Source organism: Rhinolophus hipposideros (assembly GCF_964194185.1).
Source record: "Rhinolophus hipposideros genome assembly, chromosome: 13".
Taxonomy (NCBI): domain Eukaryota; kingdom Metazoa; phylum Chordata; class Mammalia; order Chiroptera; family Rhinolophidae; genus Rhinolophus; species Rhinolophus hipposideros.
This window is the reverse complement of record NC_138059.1, coordinates 45,508,208-45,531,015: the sequence shown is the minus strand read 5'-3', so window position 1 is coordinate 45,531,015 and position 22,808 is coordinate 45,508,208. Positions and strand designations below refer to the sequence as shown.

Here is a 22,808-nt window from a genome sequence, read left to right as displayed (position 1 = left end):
ATATTTAGAAATTAAAAAACTATTAGATTCCACCAAAAAACTATTAGAACTGATAAATGAATTTAGTTAAATAGCAGGGTACAAAACTTATATTTAGAAATTAGTCATATTTTTATGCATTAAAAAGAAGTTATCAGAAGGAGAAATTAAGAAAACAATCTCATTCACAATTGCTTCAAAACCAGTAAAATACTTTTGGAAGTAAGGAAGTAAGAGTCCCATACTCAGAAAATTATGACATTGAAGAGAGACATTAAAGAACATATAAATAAATGGAAACATGTATCGTGCTCATGGATAGGAAGAATTAATATTATTAAAATGTCCATAATACCTAACGCATATATACATTCAATTCAATTCCTATCAAATTATCAATGACATTTTTTACAGACATTTTCACAACAATGCACCAGCTCACATGGCACTGTCTGTGAGGGAGTTTTTAGCCAGTAAATAAATAAATAACTATATTGGAACACCTTCCCTGCTCATCTGATCTGGCCACCAATGAATGCTTTCTTTATCCGAAGATAAAGGAAATAGTGAAAGGAAGACATTTTGATGACATTCAGGACATCAAGGGTAATACTACAACAGCTCTGATGGCCATTTTAGAAAAAGAGTTCCAAAATTGCTTTGAAGGGTGGATTAGGTGCTGGCATCAGTGCACAGCTTCCCAAAGGGTGTACTTTGAAGTTGACCATAGTGATATTCAGCAAGGAGATATGGAGCACTTTTCCTAGGATGAGTTTACAAACTTAATTGTCCGATCTCATAAGCGTATAGTCACTGGATGTGAAGTACAGCATAGGAAATATAGTCAGTGGTATTATAACAGCTATATTCGATGTTAGAAGCCTGGTAGATTGGGGGTGTAATACTTTGTGAGGGGTGTAAATGTCTATTATGTTGCTTTACATATCTGAAACTAATAACAAAAAACAAAAGGAAGGAAAAGTCAAGGCTGATATCCCTAGTTAACAGATGCAAAAATCCTCAACAAAATATTAGCAAACCAAATTCAGCCATCTATTAACAAAGATCACATACCATGATAAGTGGCATGCCTGGGATGCAAGGTTGCTAAAATATTCACAAATCAGTGAATGTGGTACACCACATAAACCGTATGAAAGATAAAAAACATACAATCATATTAATAGATGCTGAAAAAGTTTTTGACAAAATCCAGCATCCAATTATGATTTTAAAAAATACTCAGAATACTGGGAATAAAGGGAACATATCTAACATAATAAATGTTGTATATGACAAACCCACAGGTAACATCAAACTCAATAGGCAAAAACTAACATGGTCTTTTTAGGATCAGGAACATTTCACAGATGCCCAGTTTCACCACCTTTATTCAACATAGTGCATACTTTTGGCAGTCCTAGCCACAGCAATCAGACAAGAAAAAGAAATAGGCATTTAAATTAGAAAGGAGTAAGTAGAACTCATTATTTGCAGATGACAGGATACTACCATGTTTCCCCGAAAATAAGACCTAGCCAGACAATCAGCTCTAATGCGTCTTTAGAGCAAAAATTAATATAAGACCAGGTCTTGTTTTACTATAATATAAGACCAGGTATAATATAATACAATACAATATAATTAATGTAATATAATAATATATAATATAATATTATTATATTAGGGTTAAGGTCTTATATTAATTTTTGTTCCAAAAGACACATTAGAGCTGATTGTCCAGCTAGGTCTAATTTTCGGGGTAACAATTTATATAGAGTACCTCAAATTTCCACCAGAAAACTGTTAGAACTGATAAATGAATTTAGTAAAGTAGCAGGTTACAAAAGTAAAATTCAGAAATTGGTTGAATCTTTGTGCATTATTAAGAAACTATCAGAAAGCAAAATTAAGAAAACAATCCTGTTTACAATGGCATAAGAAAAAAAAAAACCTGGGAATACATTTAACCAAGGAAGTAAAAGACCTCTACTCCGAAAATTATGAGATGTTGAAGAGAGAAATTAAAAAAGATACAAATAAATGAAAACATATACCATACTCATGGATAGGAAGAATTAATATAGTTAAAATGTCCATATTATTCAAAGTAATACATAGATTCAGTGCATCCCTGTCAAAATATCAATAGCATTTTTCACAGACCTAGAACGATCCTAACATTTATGTGGAATCATAAAAGACCTCGAATAGCCACAGCAATCTTGAGAAATAAGAACAAAGTGGAAGATATCACAATACCTGACATTAAATCATACTACAAGTCTATAGTAATCAAAACGGCATGGTATTAGCATAAAAACAGCCACATAATAGTGTAAAGATAGATATTCAATAAATGTTGCTGAGGAAACTACAGATACATGCAATAAAATGAAACTGGACAACCTTTTTATTCCATATACAAGAATAAACTCAAAATGCATTGAAGACTTAAATGTAAGGCCTGTAACCATAAAACTCCTAAAAGAAAATACAGTAAGTAAACTCTCAGACATTTCTCTTGGTAAGATTTTTGCTGATACCTCCCCTCAGGTAAGCGAAACAAAAGAAAAAATAATAAGACTACATCAAACTAAAGTTTTTGACAGCAAAGGAAACCACCAAAACAAAAAGACACCCTCCTGAATGGAAGATATTTGCCAATGATACATCTGATAAGGGGTTATTATTCAACATTTAGTGAAAACTCATACAATTCAACACAAAAAAAAAAAAACGGATAAAAAAATGGCAGAGGACATGAATAGACATTTCTCCAAAGAGGACATAAAGATTGCCAATAGACATAAGAAAAGGTGTCATCACTAATCATCAGAAATATGCAAATTAAAACCACAATGAGGTATTACCTCACTCCTGTCAGAATGGCCATCATCAATAAGTCAAGAAACACTAAGTGTTGGCGAGGATGTGCAGAAAAAGGAACGTTTGTTCACTCTTGGTGGGATTGTGAGTTGGTGCAGTCACTATGGACAACAGTATGGAGATTCCACAAAAACTAAAAACAGAACTACCTTATGACCCAGCAATTCCACTTGTGGGTATTTATCCAAAGAAATCCAAAACACTTATTTGGAAGATATATACACCACTTTATGTTCACTGCAGCACTATTTATAATAGCCAAGAAATCAAAGTAACATACATGCCCATCAGCAGACGATTGGATAAAGAAGAGTTGGTACATATATACAATGGAATATTACTTGGCCATAAAATCGAATGAAATCTTACCATTTGTAATAACATGGATGGACCGAAGGAGTATTATGCTAAGTGAAATAAGTCAGACTGAGAATCAAGTCAAATACCATATGATCTCACTTATATGTGGAAACTAAAGAACAGAATAAATGAACAAACAAAACAAATAGACTTATACATACAGAGAACAAACTGATAGTTACTAGATTGGATGGGGGTCGTGTTGCTGGATAAGAAAGTTGAAGTGTACATAAGTAAAAATCGATACCGTGTTTCCCTGAAAATAATACCTAGCTGGACAATCAGCTCTAATGCGTCTTTTGTAGCAAAAATTAAGATAAGACCAGGTCTTATTTTAGTATAAGACTAGGTCTTTAAAAAAAGACCAGATCTAATAATATAATATAATGTAATGTAATATAATATAATATAATACAGGGTGTTGTATTAATTTTTGTTCCAAAAGACACATTCAAGCTGATTGTCCGGCTAGGTCTTATTTTCGGGGAAACAGGGTAGTTACAAAATAGTCATAGGAATGTAAAGAACAGTATGGGAAATATAGTCAATAACATTGTAAAAACTGTGTATAGTGTCAGATGGGTACTAGACTTACTGGCTCACTTCATAAATAATACAAATGTCTAACCACTGTGCTGTTCACCTGAAACTAATATAAAGTAACATTGAATGTCAACACTAATTTCAAAAGTTATGGGATGTAAAGTACAGCATAGGGAATATAGTCTGTAATATTGTAATTACTATGTACAGTATCAGATGGGTAATAGACTTATTGGGGGTTAACCCTTTCTGAGGTATATGAATGTCTAATCACTATGTTATTTTGTACACCTGAACCTAATAAAAAGAAAACTGCCTATAGGTTTGTTATTCCCAGATTTGTATCTCCAGTCCACTTCCTCTTCTGAAAGAAAAGAAAGTGAAGTTTGGGCTACATTCACTATCAGGCTGGATGAGGAGAACTTAGGGGAAGTCAGGCGGTCCTGAGGGTACTGCAACACAGCGTATTGGACTGCGCTCATTTCACCAGTTAGGCATTTATTTGGATTTGAAGGAAAATAAAGCTAAAAGGAAACAGACCCTTTTGAGAAGATCAAGCTTCACTTATTTGTTTTAGGGCTTACCAGGTATTTTTGTAAAATAAACCATTGTAAAAATTCAGAATAATCTTGTTATGACATAATTCTAATCTCCATAAATGTTGTGTATCAGTTCATAATATACTGAATTTCCACCATGTATGGAGCAAATTACAACAGATCACAGGTTTAATCTCTCTTGACTTAAATTCCAGTGTTATAGGAATGAGAAACACTTGCTTCACATAATTCTTTTCTGAATATCAAATGGTGTTGATTTTGTGTAGAAATTTGGGAAAACAATAAAAAACATAAAGAAGTAACAGTCACTTATATTCTAACCACTAAACTGCTTTTGGCACCTACGACAGACTCTAGTCATCAGTTTGTGTGTGCATACGTTTGTCTTTATTCTTTTATCCATATTGTTAGTTTCACTTTGTTTTACGCGTATAACTTTGACACTTAACGGATGTTGGTCACCTATGTGTGCTGGGTATTCACTGGTTGCCTCTTTGCTCTCATACAGCTGGGAACAGGACAGGCCAAGTCCATCCTCAGGAAGCTGGCATTTGGTGAGGGGAGACAAATCTATCATAACAGGTAGTAATACGTGATCAAGAGAAAGTAGGGTATAGGGAGATTGACAGTGATAGGGACTGTTAACATAAAATTGCTTGAAAATTCTGGTTTGTGTGAATATTTAACCAGAGACGTGAACACTGGCATCATAAAATGTGTCTTGAACAGTATTTAATCACTAATTTTAATTCAAGTTCTCAAATGACCTGTTGGCAGTGTTTCAATGTCAGAAGGAAGCACTAATCTTTTTTGATCTGATATCAGACGTGAGCCAGATACCTCCAGTGCTAGCAGCACAAAGCACACATGGCCATGGCCTGCCTCATAGGAACTCACAGTTCCAGAACCTCTGGTGGTACTCAGTGGCTAACGCAAACCCTTGGCTCCTGGCGCTTCACCTTGTGAACACTGTTGTGGATGATAGCACTGAACACTTCTTTGAATGTACTTAAATATTCAAGATAAACCAATTCCCAAAAACTTAACGTAAGTTTCTACCTTTGTATATTTTAAAAGAAACTTAATGTTTCAGATACTGGCGGAATCTGTATGTGAACTGATTGTAAAACAGCTGAAGCAACATCAGAATACAATGGAGGACAAATTTATCGTGTGCTTGAATAAAGTTGTGAAGAACTTCCCTCCTCTTGCCGATAGGTAAGGTGTTGATTTTGGTGAACATCATGCTGTGGGAGATGGTCAAGACTGCCCTCCTACTCACTGGCTGTGTCCACTGGTTAGGTTTATGAACACTGTGTTTTTCCTGCTGCCAAAATTTCATGGTGTGATGAAGACACTCTGTCTGGAAGTGGTGCTGTGTCGTTCAGAGGAAATAACAGATCTGTATTTACAGTTAAAGAGTAAGGATTTCATTCAAATAATGAAACATAGGTGAGTAGGAAACCAGCCTCGTTTTCAGATGCAGCAGGCTCATAAAACATTGATTTGTTCAGCTGTCTCCTTCAACTCAGAAAGAACTCACAGGTTTTCATGACATATGTATTTGTTAAATTTGAACCTGAGAGGAAAAAGTGGTGGGGTAGAACCTGGTCATCCTGCCTCCTCTAACCTGGTACCTTGGAAGACTACATCTGAGGGATTATCTAAGGATCAAATGTAAAATGCATGGTTTTGAGTTTTGTACTTATTTTGCCAGGTAAGGGGCTTCATTATTTAGTTGTTATTAAAATTGTTCATTTATTTTCAAAATTACAATCTTTTAGTAAATGTTAAAAGAGAATGCTGTTGATCACTTACAATATTTTTATTTTTCTGTACTCTTTTCCAGTTTGTCTGTATACATATTTTTTACATAGTGATAATTTGCTGATAAATGTGTGATGTGACAGTAAGAAAGAATGTGTGTCATTGTGTTCTGATACCCTTCTTTAAACATTAACTGAGTACCTACTTTGTGTAAAGTGCTTTAAGGAAGAAAAGATATAAAATAAGGAAGCAGGTTGTATGCCTTATCTGGGACCCAGACTACATTTAGTCCCCCTATGTGACATGCCAGATGGCCTAAAACTTGAAATCATTTTTTAAATCATGAACGTTTTTATATTTAGCTATTTTGTTTAACATTTTCAGGGTTTTTTTAAAAGTGAACTTTTGATTTTGGAATAATCTTATATTTACTGAAAAGTTAAAAGACAGTACACATAGTTTCTGCATACCTTTTACCCAATTCCCTATCTCACATAATCAGGATACATTTGTCAACATTAAGAAATTAACATTAGTATGTTACTATTAAATAAATTAGACTTTATTTGGATTTCCATTTTTCCAGCTAATGTTCTTTTTCTATGCTAGGATCCAATCCAGGATATCACGTTAAATTTGTTTATTTTTAATAATGTAACCCATGATAATTACTTTTAAGAATATAATTTTTATGTAAGTGTAGTACTAACTATTACAACAAATTATGAAATGCAGAATAGCGCAAATATGAAAAAGTTAACCTGTTCATATCTGAAAGTATAATAATAAAAATTGTTAAATTTGTATGTTTTTAAAAATCTCCCTTGTTATAGAGATGATGAAAGACAGAAAGTGTGTTTGGACATAATTTATAAGATGGTGGCAAAATTGAAACCAGTAGAACTCCTAGAACTTCTGAATCCTGTTATAGAATTTATTTCTCATCCTTCTCCAGTATGTAGGGAACAAATGTATAATATTCTTATGTGGATTCATGATAATTACCGGTAAGCTCTACAATGACATTTTGTATTACATTTTTTAAGGGAGAATTTGGGTGCCTTTAACAATCTGGAACAGATTATAATAAAATATTTTTAACATATGATTAACAGTTAAAACAAGTGTATTTTACTATGTTGAAATGTTTCTTTATTTTAACTCATATGTGGGGGAAATATTCAGAGCATGAAATTATTGGTTCAGTTAAAAGTGTAATTTGTTTTCATAGTTATCCCTTTAAGATCTGACAAGTTTAAGAAATGAACTCTGTTGAGATATATTCATACTTCAGGACCACCATTAAACCACTTCTCATAGTACCTGGGCCCATCCTAGGACCTCTTGGCATTCCCAGGGAGCCATCTGAAGCCCTCCTCTCACCACCTACTCCTCCTGTCCCACACATGAGCCCCTTCATATTGTCAGTGAGGAATGGGTGGCGATGGGCTCACAGAGGCACTAAAGGAGGGTTTTAGAGGATACACACTGTGAGAATGGGTTCTGCTGTGATTTTTGGAAGTTAAAGGTCCATGGGTGAAGCCAGACTTTTTTACTTTAAGTTTGGACAGTGTCCCTGGGTTTGGAAAAAAGTAATACAAGGGAGTATTAATGTTTTGTTCTTTTGTTACTTTTCCCAGAGATCCTGAAAGTCAAGCAGATGATGGCTCCCAGGAAATATTTAAGTTGGCGAAAGATGTGTTGATTCAAGGACTGATTGATGAGAACCTTCGGCTTCAGTATGTATTCCTCCTGGAATAATTAGGCCAGGACAAATAAATTTAGGGGTACTTTTTTTTCTAGACTCGCATAGTGCAGTTTTCAGCAGTTATAGAAATTCATTTGTGGCATTAGCATTTTCTCTGCCTATTGCATTCATAATGTTTAACAAAATATGTTTTAAATCACATGAGCCTTACAAATCCTGACAAGTAACATTAATTATAAAAGTCTTGAAAATTGGTATGGCTAAAACTGTCGCAGCTAATGCAGTGAATTAAAGCATTTCAAAATAAAAAGAAAATCTGTAATGGTAATTATTATGTTTCCCATTTAACTCAAATAGGTGACATATTAATATTAATGACAAAACATATTGTGACAAAACATTAATGTGACAAAACATATTAATATTGAATGAAATGTTTGAAACCTTAGAAATAGAAGGAAACAATATTAATTATACATGGAAATATGAATGATAATTGTTCTCCTCTAAAATGCCTACCCTAAGTCAGTTATATGAGTGTTTTACCAAGTACTACTTATTTAAGGACCATAAACTTTTTGTATGATAATATATAACAATTTTCCATGCTGATGAATTTTAAATTCATTGAGCCTTTAAAAATTGTATTTGGATTTTATAAGCATGTATAAATTTTAAAGCATAAACTGATTCTTAAGTGGTGTAAATTTTTAATATTTCATGGCACTCATTTCTAGAGTCAGTTGTTTCAGCAATGCAGTAAAGAATCATACGTAATTTCTTAAGATGTTTTCTCAGTTTCAGAATATTTAATATTACATAATCATCATTGAAAACTTCCCAGGTAATAGAGATGAGAGTAAAATCACCCGGTCCCCACCATCTGTTAAATATGCCAACGTTTTAAAGTATTTCCTTCCTTTAATGCATATTGTTATTCATAACTCAGATTATACTGCTTGTAAAATTTTGAATGTGGTTCCCGTCTATGTTAAGCTTTATATAAATGGAAAACTGTGCCTTCTCCACATGACACTGTAGGTTTGTCGTTTGCCAATATTTAAACAATATGCTTTTTTCTTTGGTTTTCAGATTAATTATTCGGAATTTCTGGAGTCATGAAACTAGGTTACCTTCAAATACTTTGGACCGATTGTTGGCACTAAATTCCTTATATTCTCCTAAGATAGAAATGCACTTTTTAAGTCTAGCAACAGATTTTCTGCTTGAAATGACCAGCATGAGTCCAGATTATCTAAACCCTGTGTTTGAGCATCCTCTGTCAGAATGTGAATTTCAGGTAAAGTACTTGTCTCTATAATAATAAATATTGTAATCTTTCCGTCTGTTAGTCGACAGACATTTTCTAATAGTATTAAAATGGCTTTTTTTAAATTGAGATATAATTGATGTGACATATTCAGGGGTACAAAATAACGATTTGATATTTGTATATATTGTGAAATGATCACTGTAATAAGTCTAGTGAACATCCATCATAGTTACAAATTATTTTCCTTGCAATGAGAACTTTTAAGATCTACTCTCAGCAGCTTTCAAATATATATTATTACCGTGTTTCCCGAAAATAGGACCTAGCCGGACAATCAGCTCTAATGCATCTTTTGGAGCAAAAATTAAGAACCAGTATTTATTATATTATATTATATTATATTATATTATATTATATTATATTATGTTATGTTATGTTATGTTATGTTATGTTATGTTATATTATACCTAGTCTTCTATTATAGTAAAATAAGACCGGATATAATATAATATAATATAATATAATATAATATAATATAAAAGACTGGGTCTTACATTAATTTTGGGGGTATCTTATTTTCGGGGCAAACACGGTAATAATGTATATTTGAAAGCTGCTGAGAGTAGATCTTAAAAGTTCTCATTGCAAGGAAAAAAATTATATTCTTGTATTATAGTAAAATAAGACTGGGTCTTATATTAATTTTTGCTCCAAAAGACGCATTAGAGCTGGTTGTCCGGCCAGGTCTTATTTTAGGGGAAACACAGTATTAACTATAGTCACCATGTTGTACATTACATCCCTATGTCTTATTTATTATATAGCTGAAGGTTCATGTCTTTTGTTCCTTGATACATTTTGCCCATTCCCCACTCCCATCCCTGGCAATCACCAATCTGTTCTCTGTATCTATGAGTTTGAATTTTTTGTTTTGTCTGGTTTTTTTCAGACTCCATTTGTAAGTGAGGTATGGTGGTATGTGTCTTTCTGGGTCTGATTTACTTCACTTTTCATAATGCCTTCCAAGATCCATGCATGTTGTCACAAATGGAAAGATTTCTTTTTTATGGCTGAATAATATTCCTTTGTATACATAAACACCACATTTTCTTTATCAGTGGACAGTTAGATTGCTTCCACGTCTTGGCTGTTGTAGATAATACTGCATTGAAGATGCTGTACAGATAACTTTTTGACTTACTATTTTTGTTTCCTTCAGAAAAATACCTAGAAGTGGGATTGCTAGAGAATATGATGGTTCTATTTTTAATTTTCTGAGGATCTTTTATAGGGTTTTCCATAGTGAGGCTGTACCAATTTACATTCCCACCAACAGCGCACAAGTATTCCCTTTTCTCCACAACCTCACCAACACTTACTATTTTTTGTCTTCCTGATAATAGCCATTCTGACTATTGCGAGGTCATATCTCATTGTGGTTTTTTGATTTGCATTTCACTGATTAGTGATGTTGGGTTTTTTATTTTACTTGGAATACTCCTATGTTCCTTTCTGAAACATTCACATTTGCTATACCCTCCTCTGCTCACACTCCCTTCACATGGTTCACACTTCTCATTTAAATTTCCCTTCTCCATAATGTCTTTCCCCCCTTCTGTCACTCCTTCTACCCACTCAGTACATGCCCAATTTGTGCCTTCTCCTAGTAGCCTTAATAACTGATTTACAAATGAGTTCACTTTATCTTGATCCAAGTTGCTGGGCAGCACAGCCTGACCCTGTTCTGCCTGCACTTGTTTTCCTAGTATCTTTCACAGTGCTGGGCACATGGTGAGTACTTAGGAAAGAGTTGTCATTTAACTTGTTGCAGTTGTATTGTGGTGCTATTATTGAGTATGTCATTAAGCTATTTGTAATGCACAATGTTAAGGAGTAGAAAAATGATTTTTCGCTCCTAGTACCAGTTAGTTTTTCTAGTTGGCAAATAATTATTTAGTTAAAACTTGTAAATTCGAAAATGTTCTTCAGCTGCCTCCCACAAAGATATGTGAAATTATGGTACATACTTGCTGATAGTACCATTGGATTTTAAATTGCAATATTTCCATGTTGCTAAAGAAGGACCATTATTTCATTTGAAACTCTTACATGCAGGAATACACTATTGATTCTGACTGGCGTTTGCGAAGTACTGTTCTCACTCCAATGTTTATTGAGACTCAGGCTTCCCAAGGTGCTCTCCCGACCTCGACCCAGGAAGGATTTCTCTCAGCTCGAGGGACAATGGTGAAGCAAATACGGGCCACCCAACAGCAGTATGATTTCACACCTACACAAAACACAGGTAACAGTCAACCCAAATGCCTACTTGCTGTGCACCAGGTGTGGAAGCAGCCTCTACTGTAAGATCGTTGAGAAGTGAAATGCTAATAGGAAAAAGTGATAAGAACCACAAAAAACGATATGTCAGTCAAAGGAGAAAAGGATTTAGGTCCCTAGAGTAGTCGAAATTCTTTTTCTTTTTTTTAAATTTTTATTGGGGAACAGTGTGTCTTTCTAGGACCCATCAGCTCCATGTCAAGTTGTTGTTTTGAATCTAGTTGTGGAGGGACAGCTCACTGGCCCATGTGGTAATCGAACTGGCAACCTTGGTGTTATGAGCACTGTGCTCTAACCACTACTCCAACCAGCCACCCAAGTAGTCAGATTCTTAGAGACAGAAAGTAGAAGGGTGGTCTCCAGGGTCTGGGGAAGGGGGCAATGGGGAATTTATGTTTAATGGGTATGTAGTCAGTTGTGAGAAGATGAAAATGTTCTGGAGGTGAATAGTAGTGATGGTTGCACCACTATGTAAATGTACTTGATGCCACAGAACTATATACTTAAAAATGGTTAAAATAGTCGATTTGATGTTACATATATTTTACCACAATTTTAAAAACAGTAGAAAAGGGTTATTTCTGACTGTGAAACACAGGAAAATTTCAGTACATGTGTATTCTGTTTTGGTTTTGTACAGAAAAATCCGTTTAGTGCATCAAATTTAAAACCCCATATCTCAGAAGCCAATTAGAGTTAAACCAATAATATTACTATGTTTATAGTTTATTAAACTTCTTTTTCTGAAATGGTTCTGTTTCCTTTGATCATCAAAGTACCAAGTTGTAGAGTAAAATATCTAAATCATTTTATAGAAACACTTCAACATGTTTCATTTATATTATGTGGGTACAAAAGTAATTGTGGTTTTAAAGGTGAAAAATAATTGCAAAAACCACAATTACTTTTGTACCTGCCTAATATAAAATTTTTCACATTCTATTGGTTCTAGAAGTAGGACTAATTTGAACAATTACAATGGAAATTTTATGACAGTAATATTAGAAATCATGGATCTTAGTACTTTATAGTAGATATAAAACATTCCTGTAATGATCACAGCTGCTTAAAGGAGCAGGTGATGTGTTTTCTACTTTATAAATGAGACACTAAGGCTTGGACGCCTGAGCTGCCTCAGGTCGCCCACTGGTAACCTCATGGAGCCTCCACCTGGTATCCTTCTGCTGTGACATGACTGTATCCTTAGAGGAGCTGTCGCCAGTCACTTATTGCAGGTGAACATGTGGACACTCCAGGTGCTGCCAGGATGATGAGCCCCCTTCTCTCTCACTGTGTGTTCAGTTGGTACTGCCCCAGTGTGGGGTGGACTTGGCAGGGCTGTGCAGTGCTGAGTATGCTCTGACATGCTGTGGTCATGCCTATTTTCAGATGGAAGAAACTCCTTTAATTGGCTTACTGGGAGCAGTATTGACCCACTGGTGGATTATATGGTCTCCTCATCATCTGATTCCTTATCTTCCTCCTTACTGTTTGCCCACAAGAGAAGTGAAACATCACAGAGAGCACCCTTGAAGTCAGTGGGACCTGATTTTGGGAGAAAAAACCTGAACCTACCAGGGGACAAAGTGGATAACAAAGCAAAAGGTAAAGTAAGGTTGCTGAAACATGTTTAAAATGACCTACTGCCTAGATTAGTGCAGAGGATTAGATAAAGAAAGCACACTTCTGACGGTATTCACATTTCCTTATAACCTAAAATTAAACCCATTAAAATTTAATTCAGTAGATATTGTCTTTGCTCATGTTGAAATCATAGTTTTATGTGTTCCAGAAAAGTTGTTGAATAAATTGCTCTCAGTCCATTTATTTTAGTGACTTTCCAGAATAATAAGGGTGAGTAAGTGTATCGATAAGTATTATCGATTGCTGTGCACAGACTTATTTTCAAGGCCCGATACGCAAGACACACAACCACAAGATGGGATGAAGGGGTTAAAGAGTTTCATTACAAAGTGAAAGTAAGACAAGACAGAGATTATGGGAATATATTATCATACCACTAACAAGCAAGGAGGCAATTCATCATACCACCAGGGCCCAGTCAATTAGAGTCATAGAAACAGCAACGGCCTTTCATCAGCATGGCAAAATCCCACTCCAGTAAAGTTATCAGCACGGGCGAAACATCATGCGCAGAAACAGCACCAGCCCTTCATCAGCATGGGCGAAACACCTTGCAGCAGCCCAGGCGGCCGGGGAACAATAACTACTGCTACTTCCTCGCCTCCACTTTCTGGGGTTTTGAGGACTTCACTAACAACAGCGGCAAGGAGCCAATAAGCATACGTGTTAACAACACAAGGAACTGGTCTCGGATCTGGCTAGGAGCCGGGGCTAGTCCTTGGTATGAGATTAGATGTATCAGAGCTTGGCCCACCTGTACCAAGGAGAAGGCCAGGCTCTACATCCTGTAAATATTTTCTTGGTCCTTGGGAGGGTAGCCAATCCTTCCAAGGCCAAGCACGTACCCCAGCCACTGTGAGAGTTTACATCCCCAAATGTTCCGAGGCACACCTTCATATATTCTACTCCTTACAGTAAGACGATAAGTAGGTGATCACTTGATGAGTCAGAATGTGTACGCGAAGTCTCAGAGAGTTTAAATCCTGGTATAGAATGAAGAGAGAGTCTCAGGGAAGACCTGGTAAGAGGAGTGGCCTTTGAGACTAGCCTTGGAGGTTTAGCATATGGGAAGGGAGAAGATGAACAAGGACAGACATAGAGAAGTATGGAATGTATTGGGAGGGGTAAGGGACTCAGGGCAGCTCAGTGAACATTTATTGAGAGCTGACTCTCGGTGCCTTGTAGCTGTCCAATTAAACGGATGCTGAGGACATACTGGGAAGAAAGATAAAGAATGCTGGGAAAACAGACTTGAGGGTGTGGGGGTATAGCTTTAGGAATGAACCAAAGCTTTAGGTAATTAACCCAGCAGAGACAAGCACAAGGTCTCTGAATGATCTTCTGTTGGGGAGGTTTGTGTGGAACAGCATTTGGAGTGCCTGAGGAGGACTGACGGTGGAGGTCAAAGGCAACTAACTGCCTTTGACCTGGGATCAAGGCAGGAAGAAGATGGGATGGGAAAGGGGAGGGGAGATGCCAAGAGGGCTGAGTGGGAAGTGCTGGCAGAGCTCGAAGATCCAGTGCAGAGAGGGCTGGGGTATAGGTCAGTTTGAAAGTTAGCTCCTTAAGAGAATTGCAGCTCTAGGAGTGAGTGAAAGCCCAGAGGAAGAAAATGCAAAATTAGAAACGGTCCCAAGACAGAATCTTGGGTAAATGCCAACATATGAATTTAGATAGAAGTAAAATTAGGAACAAGGGTATATTCCTTTTTATTTAATTGTAGGAACTAAAAAAACACACATAAAATAGTTTTCTTACTCCCAGCCACTCTTTTTCACACTTTTATGTTGCAAACCTGTGGCCATGCACAATTCTCTGAATTTAATATAGAGAGGTAAATGTATCTAGCCTTCTTTTTTGCTCATAAATCTTGAGTTTGACGGAGGATTTTCCATCAAACTGGTGTATGATCCACTAAGAGTGCATGGCTCTGTCCTTCATGTAACTTTGATTATGAAAGTCCCAAAGTTAAAATGAAGTCCCAAGGTGACTGTCACCTTCCCATTGCTTATAAATTGTCTCTGACCTTTACACCTGCTCATCTCAAACCTATCGGCATGTGCAGCTTTCTGTAGAATGTTAAAAACTGGTGTGCATTTGGGGCAGTCTACAGTCAACTAACTTAATGGTGATTGCTAGTGACTGACTCTGGGCTAGTCTATTTTTTATTGAATGAAATGAGACTCAGAAATAAATTATTGCTGGGATGATAGCAGTTATTGTCCACAGCACAAATTGTTGCACAGTTTTACCCTGTCTACATTTTTATAATTAAAATGTCACAGATGATGTAGGTAGAATTGGGAGACCATGTATAGAAATTAAGAAAGAGGTGAAACCTACTTTTCAAATCATTTTCCTTGAAAGTTCTAATAAGGATTTGAAAAATCTCAGTCATCAAACTGAGTAGGTAAATAAATGGTAATAGCAATTCAATTAATATATTTAAGTCTCCCCGTGTACCTTTGTAGATTTAAAATATTTCACATCCTATCTTCTTTGAAGTATGTGTGTTTATTTTCTTGCCTAAAGAAGAACATTTGGAGGTTCATAAAATATGGTGAATTAATACTTACTATGATACTATTTATTATCATTGAAAGGGAATACAGTTTTAAAACTTGAAGTTATAACCTAATTAAAATACCACTTTTCAAGCATTATTTTACTTAATTCTTTATTTCAGTTTCCTTTAGTTATTTGAATCAGAGTGATATATGAATGCAGTTTAGAATCAAATATTTTTCCAAAGCTTGCTAGAAGAAATGGCAACCCTCTGTACCTGTTTCCCAAATCCTAGAGGCAACCAGTTACACCCTTTTAGCCAGTTTTTGATATTTACTTCTATCTCTCCAATGAGTCTTTTTATATTACGACCTTTTTTTTCTTTCAGTCATTCTTTTTTTTAAAGATTTTATTGGGGAAGGAGAACAGGACTTTTATTGGGGAACAGTGTGTACTTCCAGGCCTTTTTTTCCAAGTCAAGTTGTTGTCCTTTCACTCTTAGTTGTGGAGGGCGCAGCTCAGCTCTAGGTCCAGTTGCCATTTTTCTAGTTGCAGGGGGTGCCCACCATCCCTTGTGGGAGTCGAGGAATCGAACTGGCAACCTTGTGCTTCAGAGGATGCGCTCCAACCAACTGAGCCATCAAGGAGCTCAGAGGCAGCTCAGCTCAAGGTGCTGTGTTCAATCTTAGTTGCAGGGGGCGCTGCCCACCATCCCTTGGGGGACTTGAGGAATTGAACTGGCAACCTTGTGGTTGAGAGCCCATTGGCCCATGTGGGAATCGAACCGGCAGCCTTTGGAGTTAGGAGCATGGAGCTCTAACTGCCTGAGCCACCGGGCCAGCCCCTCTTTCAGTCATTCTGTTTTGGCTTCGCATTATGGACATTGAAGATTTGGCTCCCTCTCTTGTTCCTTACTCCCATCTATCATACACACACTCACGATGAATTCTTCCTATGCCTTCATCCTCTGATATAATTATGTCTTAGTCTTCATTTCATCAGTTCTCAGTTTCCTTTTATTTTTAATACATAATTATTATTTGTGGTTGAACTATGAATGATTCTATCATTATTTTTCCTTTTTGTATAATTTTTCCAGGGCATTAATTATTTTGGTTTAGATGCTTACATTTCTACACATTTATCACCAAATTTCCTGTGAGTTGTACAGTTGTGTTTTATTGTATCCCAACATATAAATGTTTCAGGTTCTTAGAGAAATCTTTCCTGGAGTCTCTGAGCTGTCTCATTCTAGGCTACTTAGTCTTGAGGTGTCTGTTTAGCTATCGTCTAGAGACCACCTCCACATCCTGAGGGTCTGTTTACCTCTCCTGGGTCTTAGTCCTCTTCCTTGGTTTAGTTCATTTTTGGTAGAACACCTCCTCAAATAGCTTCCTAAGAAAGGGGGTCAAAAGCAGTAAGCTTTTTTTGATACTTTGATGCCATACATTGCTTTTGGTGGCACTCACACCTAATAGGTAATTTAGCTGTAGAATTCTGAGTGTGAATTCATCAAAGTTTCCTATTCCACAGGGTTGCAGTTGAGAAACCTGATGTCATTCTCTTTGTTGATCCTTTGTAAGAATTGGACCTTTTCTCTGTGGACACTCTTAGGATCTTCTCTTTAAACCAGTTTTAGGAAATTTCCCAAACGTGTTTTTTGGTTCAGGTCTATTTTAGTCCATTTTTCTAGGGCCATTTCAAACTGCTAACTCATATTTTCCAGTCCTGGAATATGTTTTCTTGCGTGATTTTGTTGATGATTTCCTCATTTCAGTTTTCTCTTTTTGGAATCCTATTGCTTGGAGGTCAGTTCTTCTGGATTATCCTCCTAATTTTCTATTTGTTTTCCTTTTTGCTCTGTATTCTGAGAAATAACTTCAACCTTATATTCTAACCCTTGCTTTTATGTTGTGATGTTATATCTTTACATTCTATGCACTTTTTTTGTTCTCTCAACATCCTTTCAGTACTTGATCCACAGTTGCAATGTCTACTCTTATCTTCCTGATAAATGATAACTTAAAAAAAATTTTTCCCTACATGACCTGATTTTAACAGTTGCTCTTGTCCTATTTATTTTGGTTTGTGTTTTTCATATTGAAAGCTTTGTTCAAACTATCTGATTATTTTTGGCTTTTTGCATGTGTTCCCAGGTGCGGCACTAAGAAAGAATTAGGAATAGCTACAAATTGGGAGTTTGTACTTATTGTGGTCTTCACCGAGCTGAACCGAAACATTGAAACCCCTGATATGTCTATATCTCTGTCTACTCTTTTGTGCTGGTTGATTATCCAGCAGCACAATCTCCAATCTCCTGCCTGCAGGCTAACGGCCTGGGTGCCAGCACTCAGGAGGCCAAGTGGGAGAAGGCAGCTCCCAATTCCAAATGTTTTCATGGTCATTGTAGTTCCTCTGCCTCTGCCAGGCTCTGAGCGCTTCAAGTCTCCGCTGTCACTGTTCTGGCCCCATTGTCTCCATCACAGCACTGGGATTGGATTGAGTTAGTTATAACTTTCTGTTCTCTAGCTTCCAAAAGTTGTTATCATCTCTGCTGTTCTCAGTTCTTTATAGGCTTGTGTTATTTAAAAAGAAAAAAGAAAAACTAAATAAAAGTGAAAAATGATGATAAGCAAACAATCTCACTTGTTTTAGGGGATTCTGGGAAAGAGGCAAAGTCAACTGCAATTGTCAAGCTGGCCAACTGTAACAAACCTGCCTTATATTCTTCAGGTACAGACAATCAGACAGAAATATTAAGATTACGCAGACGATTTTTAAAGGACCAAGAAAAGCTCAGTTTGATTTATGCAAAAAAAGGTGTTGTTGAACAAAAACGAGAGAAGGTTTGTATCTTTTTTAAAATTTTGGTTATAAATATCTATGATATATATACTAAGGAAATAAGCTTCCTCCCAGATATTGGTTCCAGTATTGGTCTACAAACCAAAATCACAGAAGCAGCACTATATAACTTAAAGTTATTTATGAACCAATGTCTCCTTCAACTAATATAGATGTAAGGGGCATTCGTGACTCACTGATGAGGTTGTGGGATCTTGGAATAAAATGTGTGGGTCATCCTCTGAATCTGTGGTGTGTCCTGGCTCACAGGCACTCGCAGGACCCCATCTCGGCCCCTTCTTTTAGCCTCTCACAGCAGCTTGGCTTTGTTCTTCTTTCTGAACAGACTGCCTTTATCCATGTGGTGTAACCATGACCACCAATTATTCTTGAATTTTACATCTTACAACTTTAGCTGCTGGGAAGGGATTGCCCCACTCTCTACCTCAAGGCCAGAGCCTTGATCCTCCTCAGGTCAGGGGCCACTGTGAGAGCAATAAGCTATGGTCGAAGCGGTGAAGACACATTATAACCAGCCACTCTACTGGAGGTACCTGGATGGGAAGGGAATGTTCGTCCCAAAAGAAAAGGTGGGCAGGGTAGGCAAACAGTCCAGAACTAACCGCTAAAAGCAGTGATTTGAGGCACAAGTGTGCTATGAATTAATAGACACATTTCTCAAAATGTGGAAACAGTGAAATAATTTGTTTAGACATAGCTTCAATCTTAGTTACAAATCAATAGTTAACAACAAAATTTTCAAGGAAGGAAGACTAGATTGTTAGTAAAAAACCCTATCTTTGTTCTAATTCAGTTTAAATCCTTAACCACTTAATTAACTTCCAAATCTGAGTATGAAGTGTTTGAATGGTTTCACTTTATCTTCTGTGGAAGGAAAATATACTTTTCATCTTTCTGTTGTCTCTGTAACTACAACTATTTTTTTGAGGACTAGGGTCCAAAATCACTGTCCCAAGATTATCTCACACTTCTTCTCACTGGCCCCACCACACCTGGAGGACCTTCTGTTTTGCCCGTTCACAAAAGTAGCCCCTAATTAAACCCTAAAAACGAAATAGGCATACCTGAAGGAAATAACAATAACTAGGCAGCAGAAGGAAGAGATAAAACCAGGATTGTTGGATAGAAATCGCAGGGAGATATTTTGGCCTGATATGAAGGTTTTTTTAGTCATTAAGAAATTCAGAATGGCTTACTGTGTGAGTCTGTGCATTCCCTCTGACACAGATGTTCTAATCTGAAGTGGCTGACCACTCATTAAGAATGGAATGGAAATAATCGGGCATCCGAAGGCCATGTACTTGTGGTCATTTATTTGTTAAGAGCATTGTGCTCAATGTCTGGCACTAAATGCTGGTGGTATAGAGGTGAGTGTAATAGAAGCACTGATGAGGCTACAGTAGAGTGTGTACAACAGACAAAAAAAGAGATGAGTTAAGATAGTAACATGTAGTGTCAGAAATTAACCAAGTGATGAGCACATCTGGAGAGAACTGTTAAAAGAGATAGTGAGGGAAACCTTTTTGAAGAGATGATATCTGAGATGGGAACCAGGTGATAAGTGTAAAGCTGTAGGAAGACATTTTAGGCAAAGAGATGAGAAGGGTACCCATGGCCTTGCATGGGGGAGAATCAGGGGTTGGGCACTGATTAAGGAGCAGGTAGAAGGCCCAGACTGGCCTGAGTAGAGGAGCAAAGGCTTGGAGGACTGGGACGTTGAAGGGCTGTAGTGATCACGCTGGGTCTTATAGCCAACGTTTATTCTAAGGGTAATTAAAAGGAAATACAGCTCTCAGATTCATGGCTTTAAAAAGTTTTAATCAAGTTCTCTTAATTTTACAGATACCCAGATTACTTTGTAATAAATGTTTAAATAATCTTTTCAGTGTTCATCTGCCATAGTGATTATTCTTTTTGATTTATCTTTTACCATAGACTGGTGAAGCATAGTGACTAAACCATTTTGGAAAAAAATTGTCTTTAATTCACCTTTATGTTAAAAATGGGTACTGACAGTTTCATAACTCATGTACTGCTGATTTTCTTAAGTAAGAATTTAAATCTTCCTTCTTTGGTTCTAATGATTATAGGAGATCAAGAGTGAGTTAAAAATGAAGCACGATGCCCAAGTCATTTTGTACAGAAGTTACCGCCAAGGAGACCTTCCCGACATTCAGATTAAATACAGCAGTCTGATCACCCCTTTGCAAGCTGTGGCCCAGGTTGGTCCTTAAACACTGCATTTTCTATTGACAATGATAAAAACTGTTTTAACGGTTTTTAACTGTTTTAACAGGGGTCTACTATGTGCAAGGAAAAGTGGTTGAGGCTACACTATGTCATAAATGAGATGTTGTTTTGTCCTGAACAGTGGACTTGGTTAAAAGATCTAATACTCAGAGCCACAGTGTTTTCATCTATAAAGTCAGAGAGTGAAATCTGTTTTTCTTACCAAACATGTTAGAATAAAAGAATGTGTAAAAAAATCATTGTAAACTTTAAGGTACTAAGCCACTTAAACCATTGCTTACATAAAATCCTTTTGGGAAAGCGTGGAATCAGATTATCAGTTTATCAGCAGGATCAGTATACTTCTCTATTAATTCTCTTAATAGCAGAAGATTGGAAATATTTTTCTGTCATTAGTATGTAAAAGTATTGAGAGTGAATGAAGTTTTCTAGCTAAATTCTTTGTCAAACACAGGATATTTATCCCCCAAAAGCCTGATTGAGATTCCTTTGACTTTATTGAAATAGTTTTTTAAATTAAAGAGTATTATAATATGTAATATATAGCATTATGCTAGGTACTGAAATACAATGTCTTATATCTTATTGTACTTAAGTTTTCAATACTAATATTGATTGTGATGATAGGTTATATCTTCATAGCCCTTTCTGTTTTTTAAGCTTTTTGTTGAATATAAATAATTATAGATTGACAGGAATAAAGAATTATAGAAAACTAATACAGTGTCCCATGTACCCTTCATCTAGCTTTCCCCAATAGTGATATCTTAAACAATTGTAGTACATTATTAAGGCCTATAATAATTGGTACAACAGTATTAACTAGACTGCAGATGTTCATTTTCTGCTGCATTTGTGTGTGTGTGTGTGTGATTTTCATGCAGTTTTATTCCATGTATAGTTTCATGTAACTGCCATCACACAGCAGCCCTTTATTTATTATGGGTTATTATGGAGTGCTTTCACATTCCCTTATTAGAATCTCCCAATAATTTTGTGACATTAATGCAGTTATGAGACACATTTACAGATAAAGAACTGAAAGATAGAAAAGAATGGATAATATGGCCACAGCCATATGTCTCACCAGTTGTGGAACAAGGATAATGCCCTCTGTGTTTTGATGCCTGGTCCAGTGCTTTTTCTGTTTCTACTATTTCCCAGTTTTTATGATGCCTTGCATACATGTGCTCATACCACTGTCTCAAAAATAATGTTGACACCTGCTCTCCTAAGCGTGATTTATTTCTGTCCACACTGGAGAGAGATATGGTACATAATGATAGTAGTAGGTTAGCAACCCTGAGACTATTGTGAAACCCATGTCCAAGTCAGTTGATTTCATTTGTACTTGGAAAAAATAAGATGGTAAACATTGTTTGAAAAAACATGACTACATTTTTTTCTATTCTTTAAGGAAGAATGTGTTTATTTAAATTTTTGTTAATTCTTCAAATTCCAATGCTTTATTTATTCAACAAATGTTAATATCTGGAGTAACTTCTCCTGTATGCCAGGGATTATTCTAAGCAGTGGGATGCAATTGTGAATAAAACGGATGAGGCCTCCTCTGCTCTCCTGGGACTGCCATTAAGAATTAAAGAGGAGCGTGTAAACTAGCCATTACAGGATATGTCCAACATCAGCATCTTATTGCTCTGAAGACATTATTTATCTTGATTACTGCAGTTATTGTAACAGAATGAGCATTTGGAGCTCCTTCGAAAATGAAGGAATTTGTACATAAGTCTAAAAAAATCAGTGGGTTGTAGACATGGAGATCTGTCTGCCCCATGTTAAGTGAAAAAAGCAGGTTACCAAACACTAGATACCATATAAGAAAGTGTAAATGACAGTAAGAGACCAACCATGACAGTGACTATCATATAGTATAATTATGGGTGCTATTTAGTTTTGCTTTTTCTTTTTTTTTTTTTTTTTTTTAATTAATTTTATTGGGGTGACAATTGTTAGTAAATTTACATAGATTTCAGGTGTACAATTCTGTATTACATCGTCTATAAATCCCATTGTGTGTTCACCACCCAGAGTCAGTTCTCCTTCCATCACCATATATTTGATCCCCTTTACCCTCATCACCCACCCCCCACCCCCTTACCCTCTG

General features: G+C 36.2%; 1 protein-coding gene across 3 annotated transcripts in view; it reads left to right on the top strand.

Moving 5' to 3' along the window:
- PRKDC (protein kinase, DNA-activated, catalytic subunit) overlaps positions 1-22,808 on the top strand; it is a 296,326-nt gene that overhangs the window by 186,024 nt on the left and 87,494 nt on the right. For all 3 annotated transcript variants that reach the window (XM_081070672.1, XM_081070673.1, XM_081070671.1), the window contains exons 53-61: positions 5,425-5,549; positions 5,634-5,783; positions 6,932-7,105; positions 7,739-7,837; positions 8,899-9,106; positions 11,195-11,384; positions 12,809-13,024; positions 18,302-18,414; positions 20,524-20,655. In XM_081070672.1, the coding sequence (XP_080926798.1) occupies positions 5,425-5,549; positions 5,634-5,783; positions 6,932-7,105; positions 7,739-7,837; positions 8,899-9,106; positions 11,195-11,384; positions 12,809-13,024; positions 18,302-18,414; positions 20,524-20,655 (1,407 nt within the window). The remainder of the gene's footprint in view (positions 1-5,424; positions 5,550-5,633; positions 5,784-6,931; positions 7,106-7,738; positions 7,838-8,898; positions 9,107-11,194; positions 11,385-12,808; positions 13,025-18,301; positions 18,415-20,523; positions 20,656-22,808) is intronic.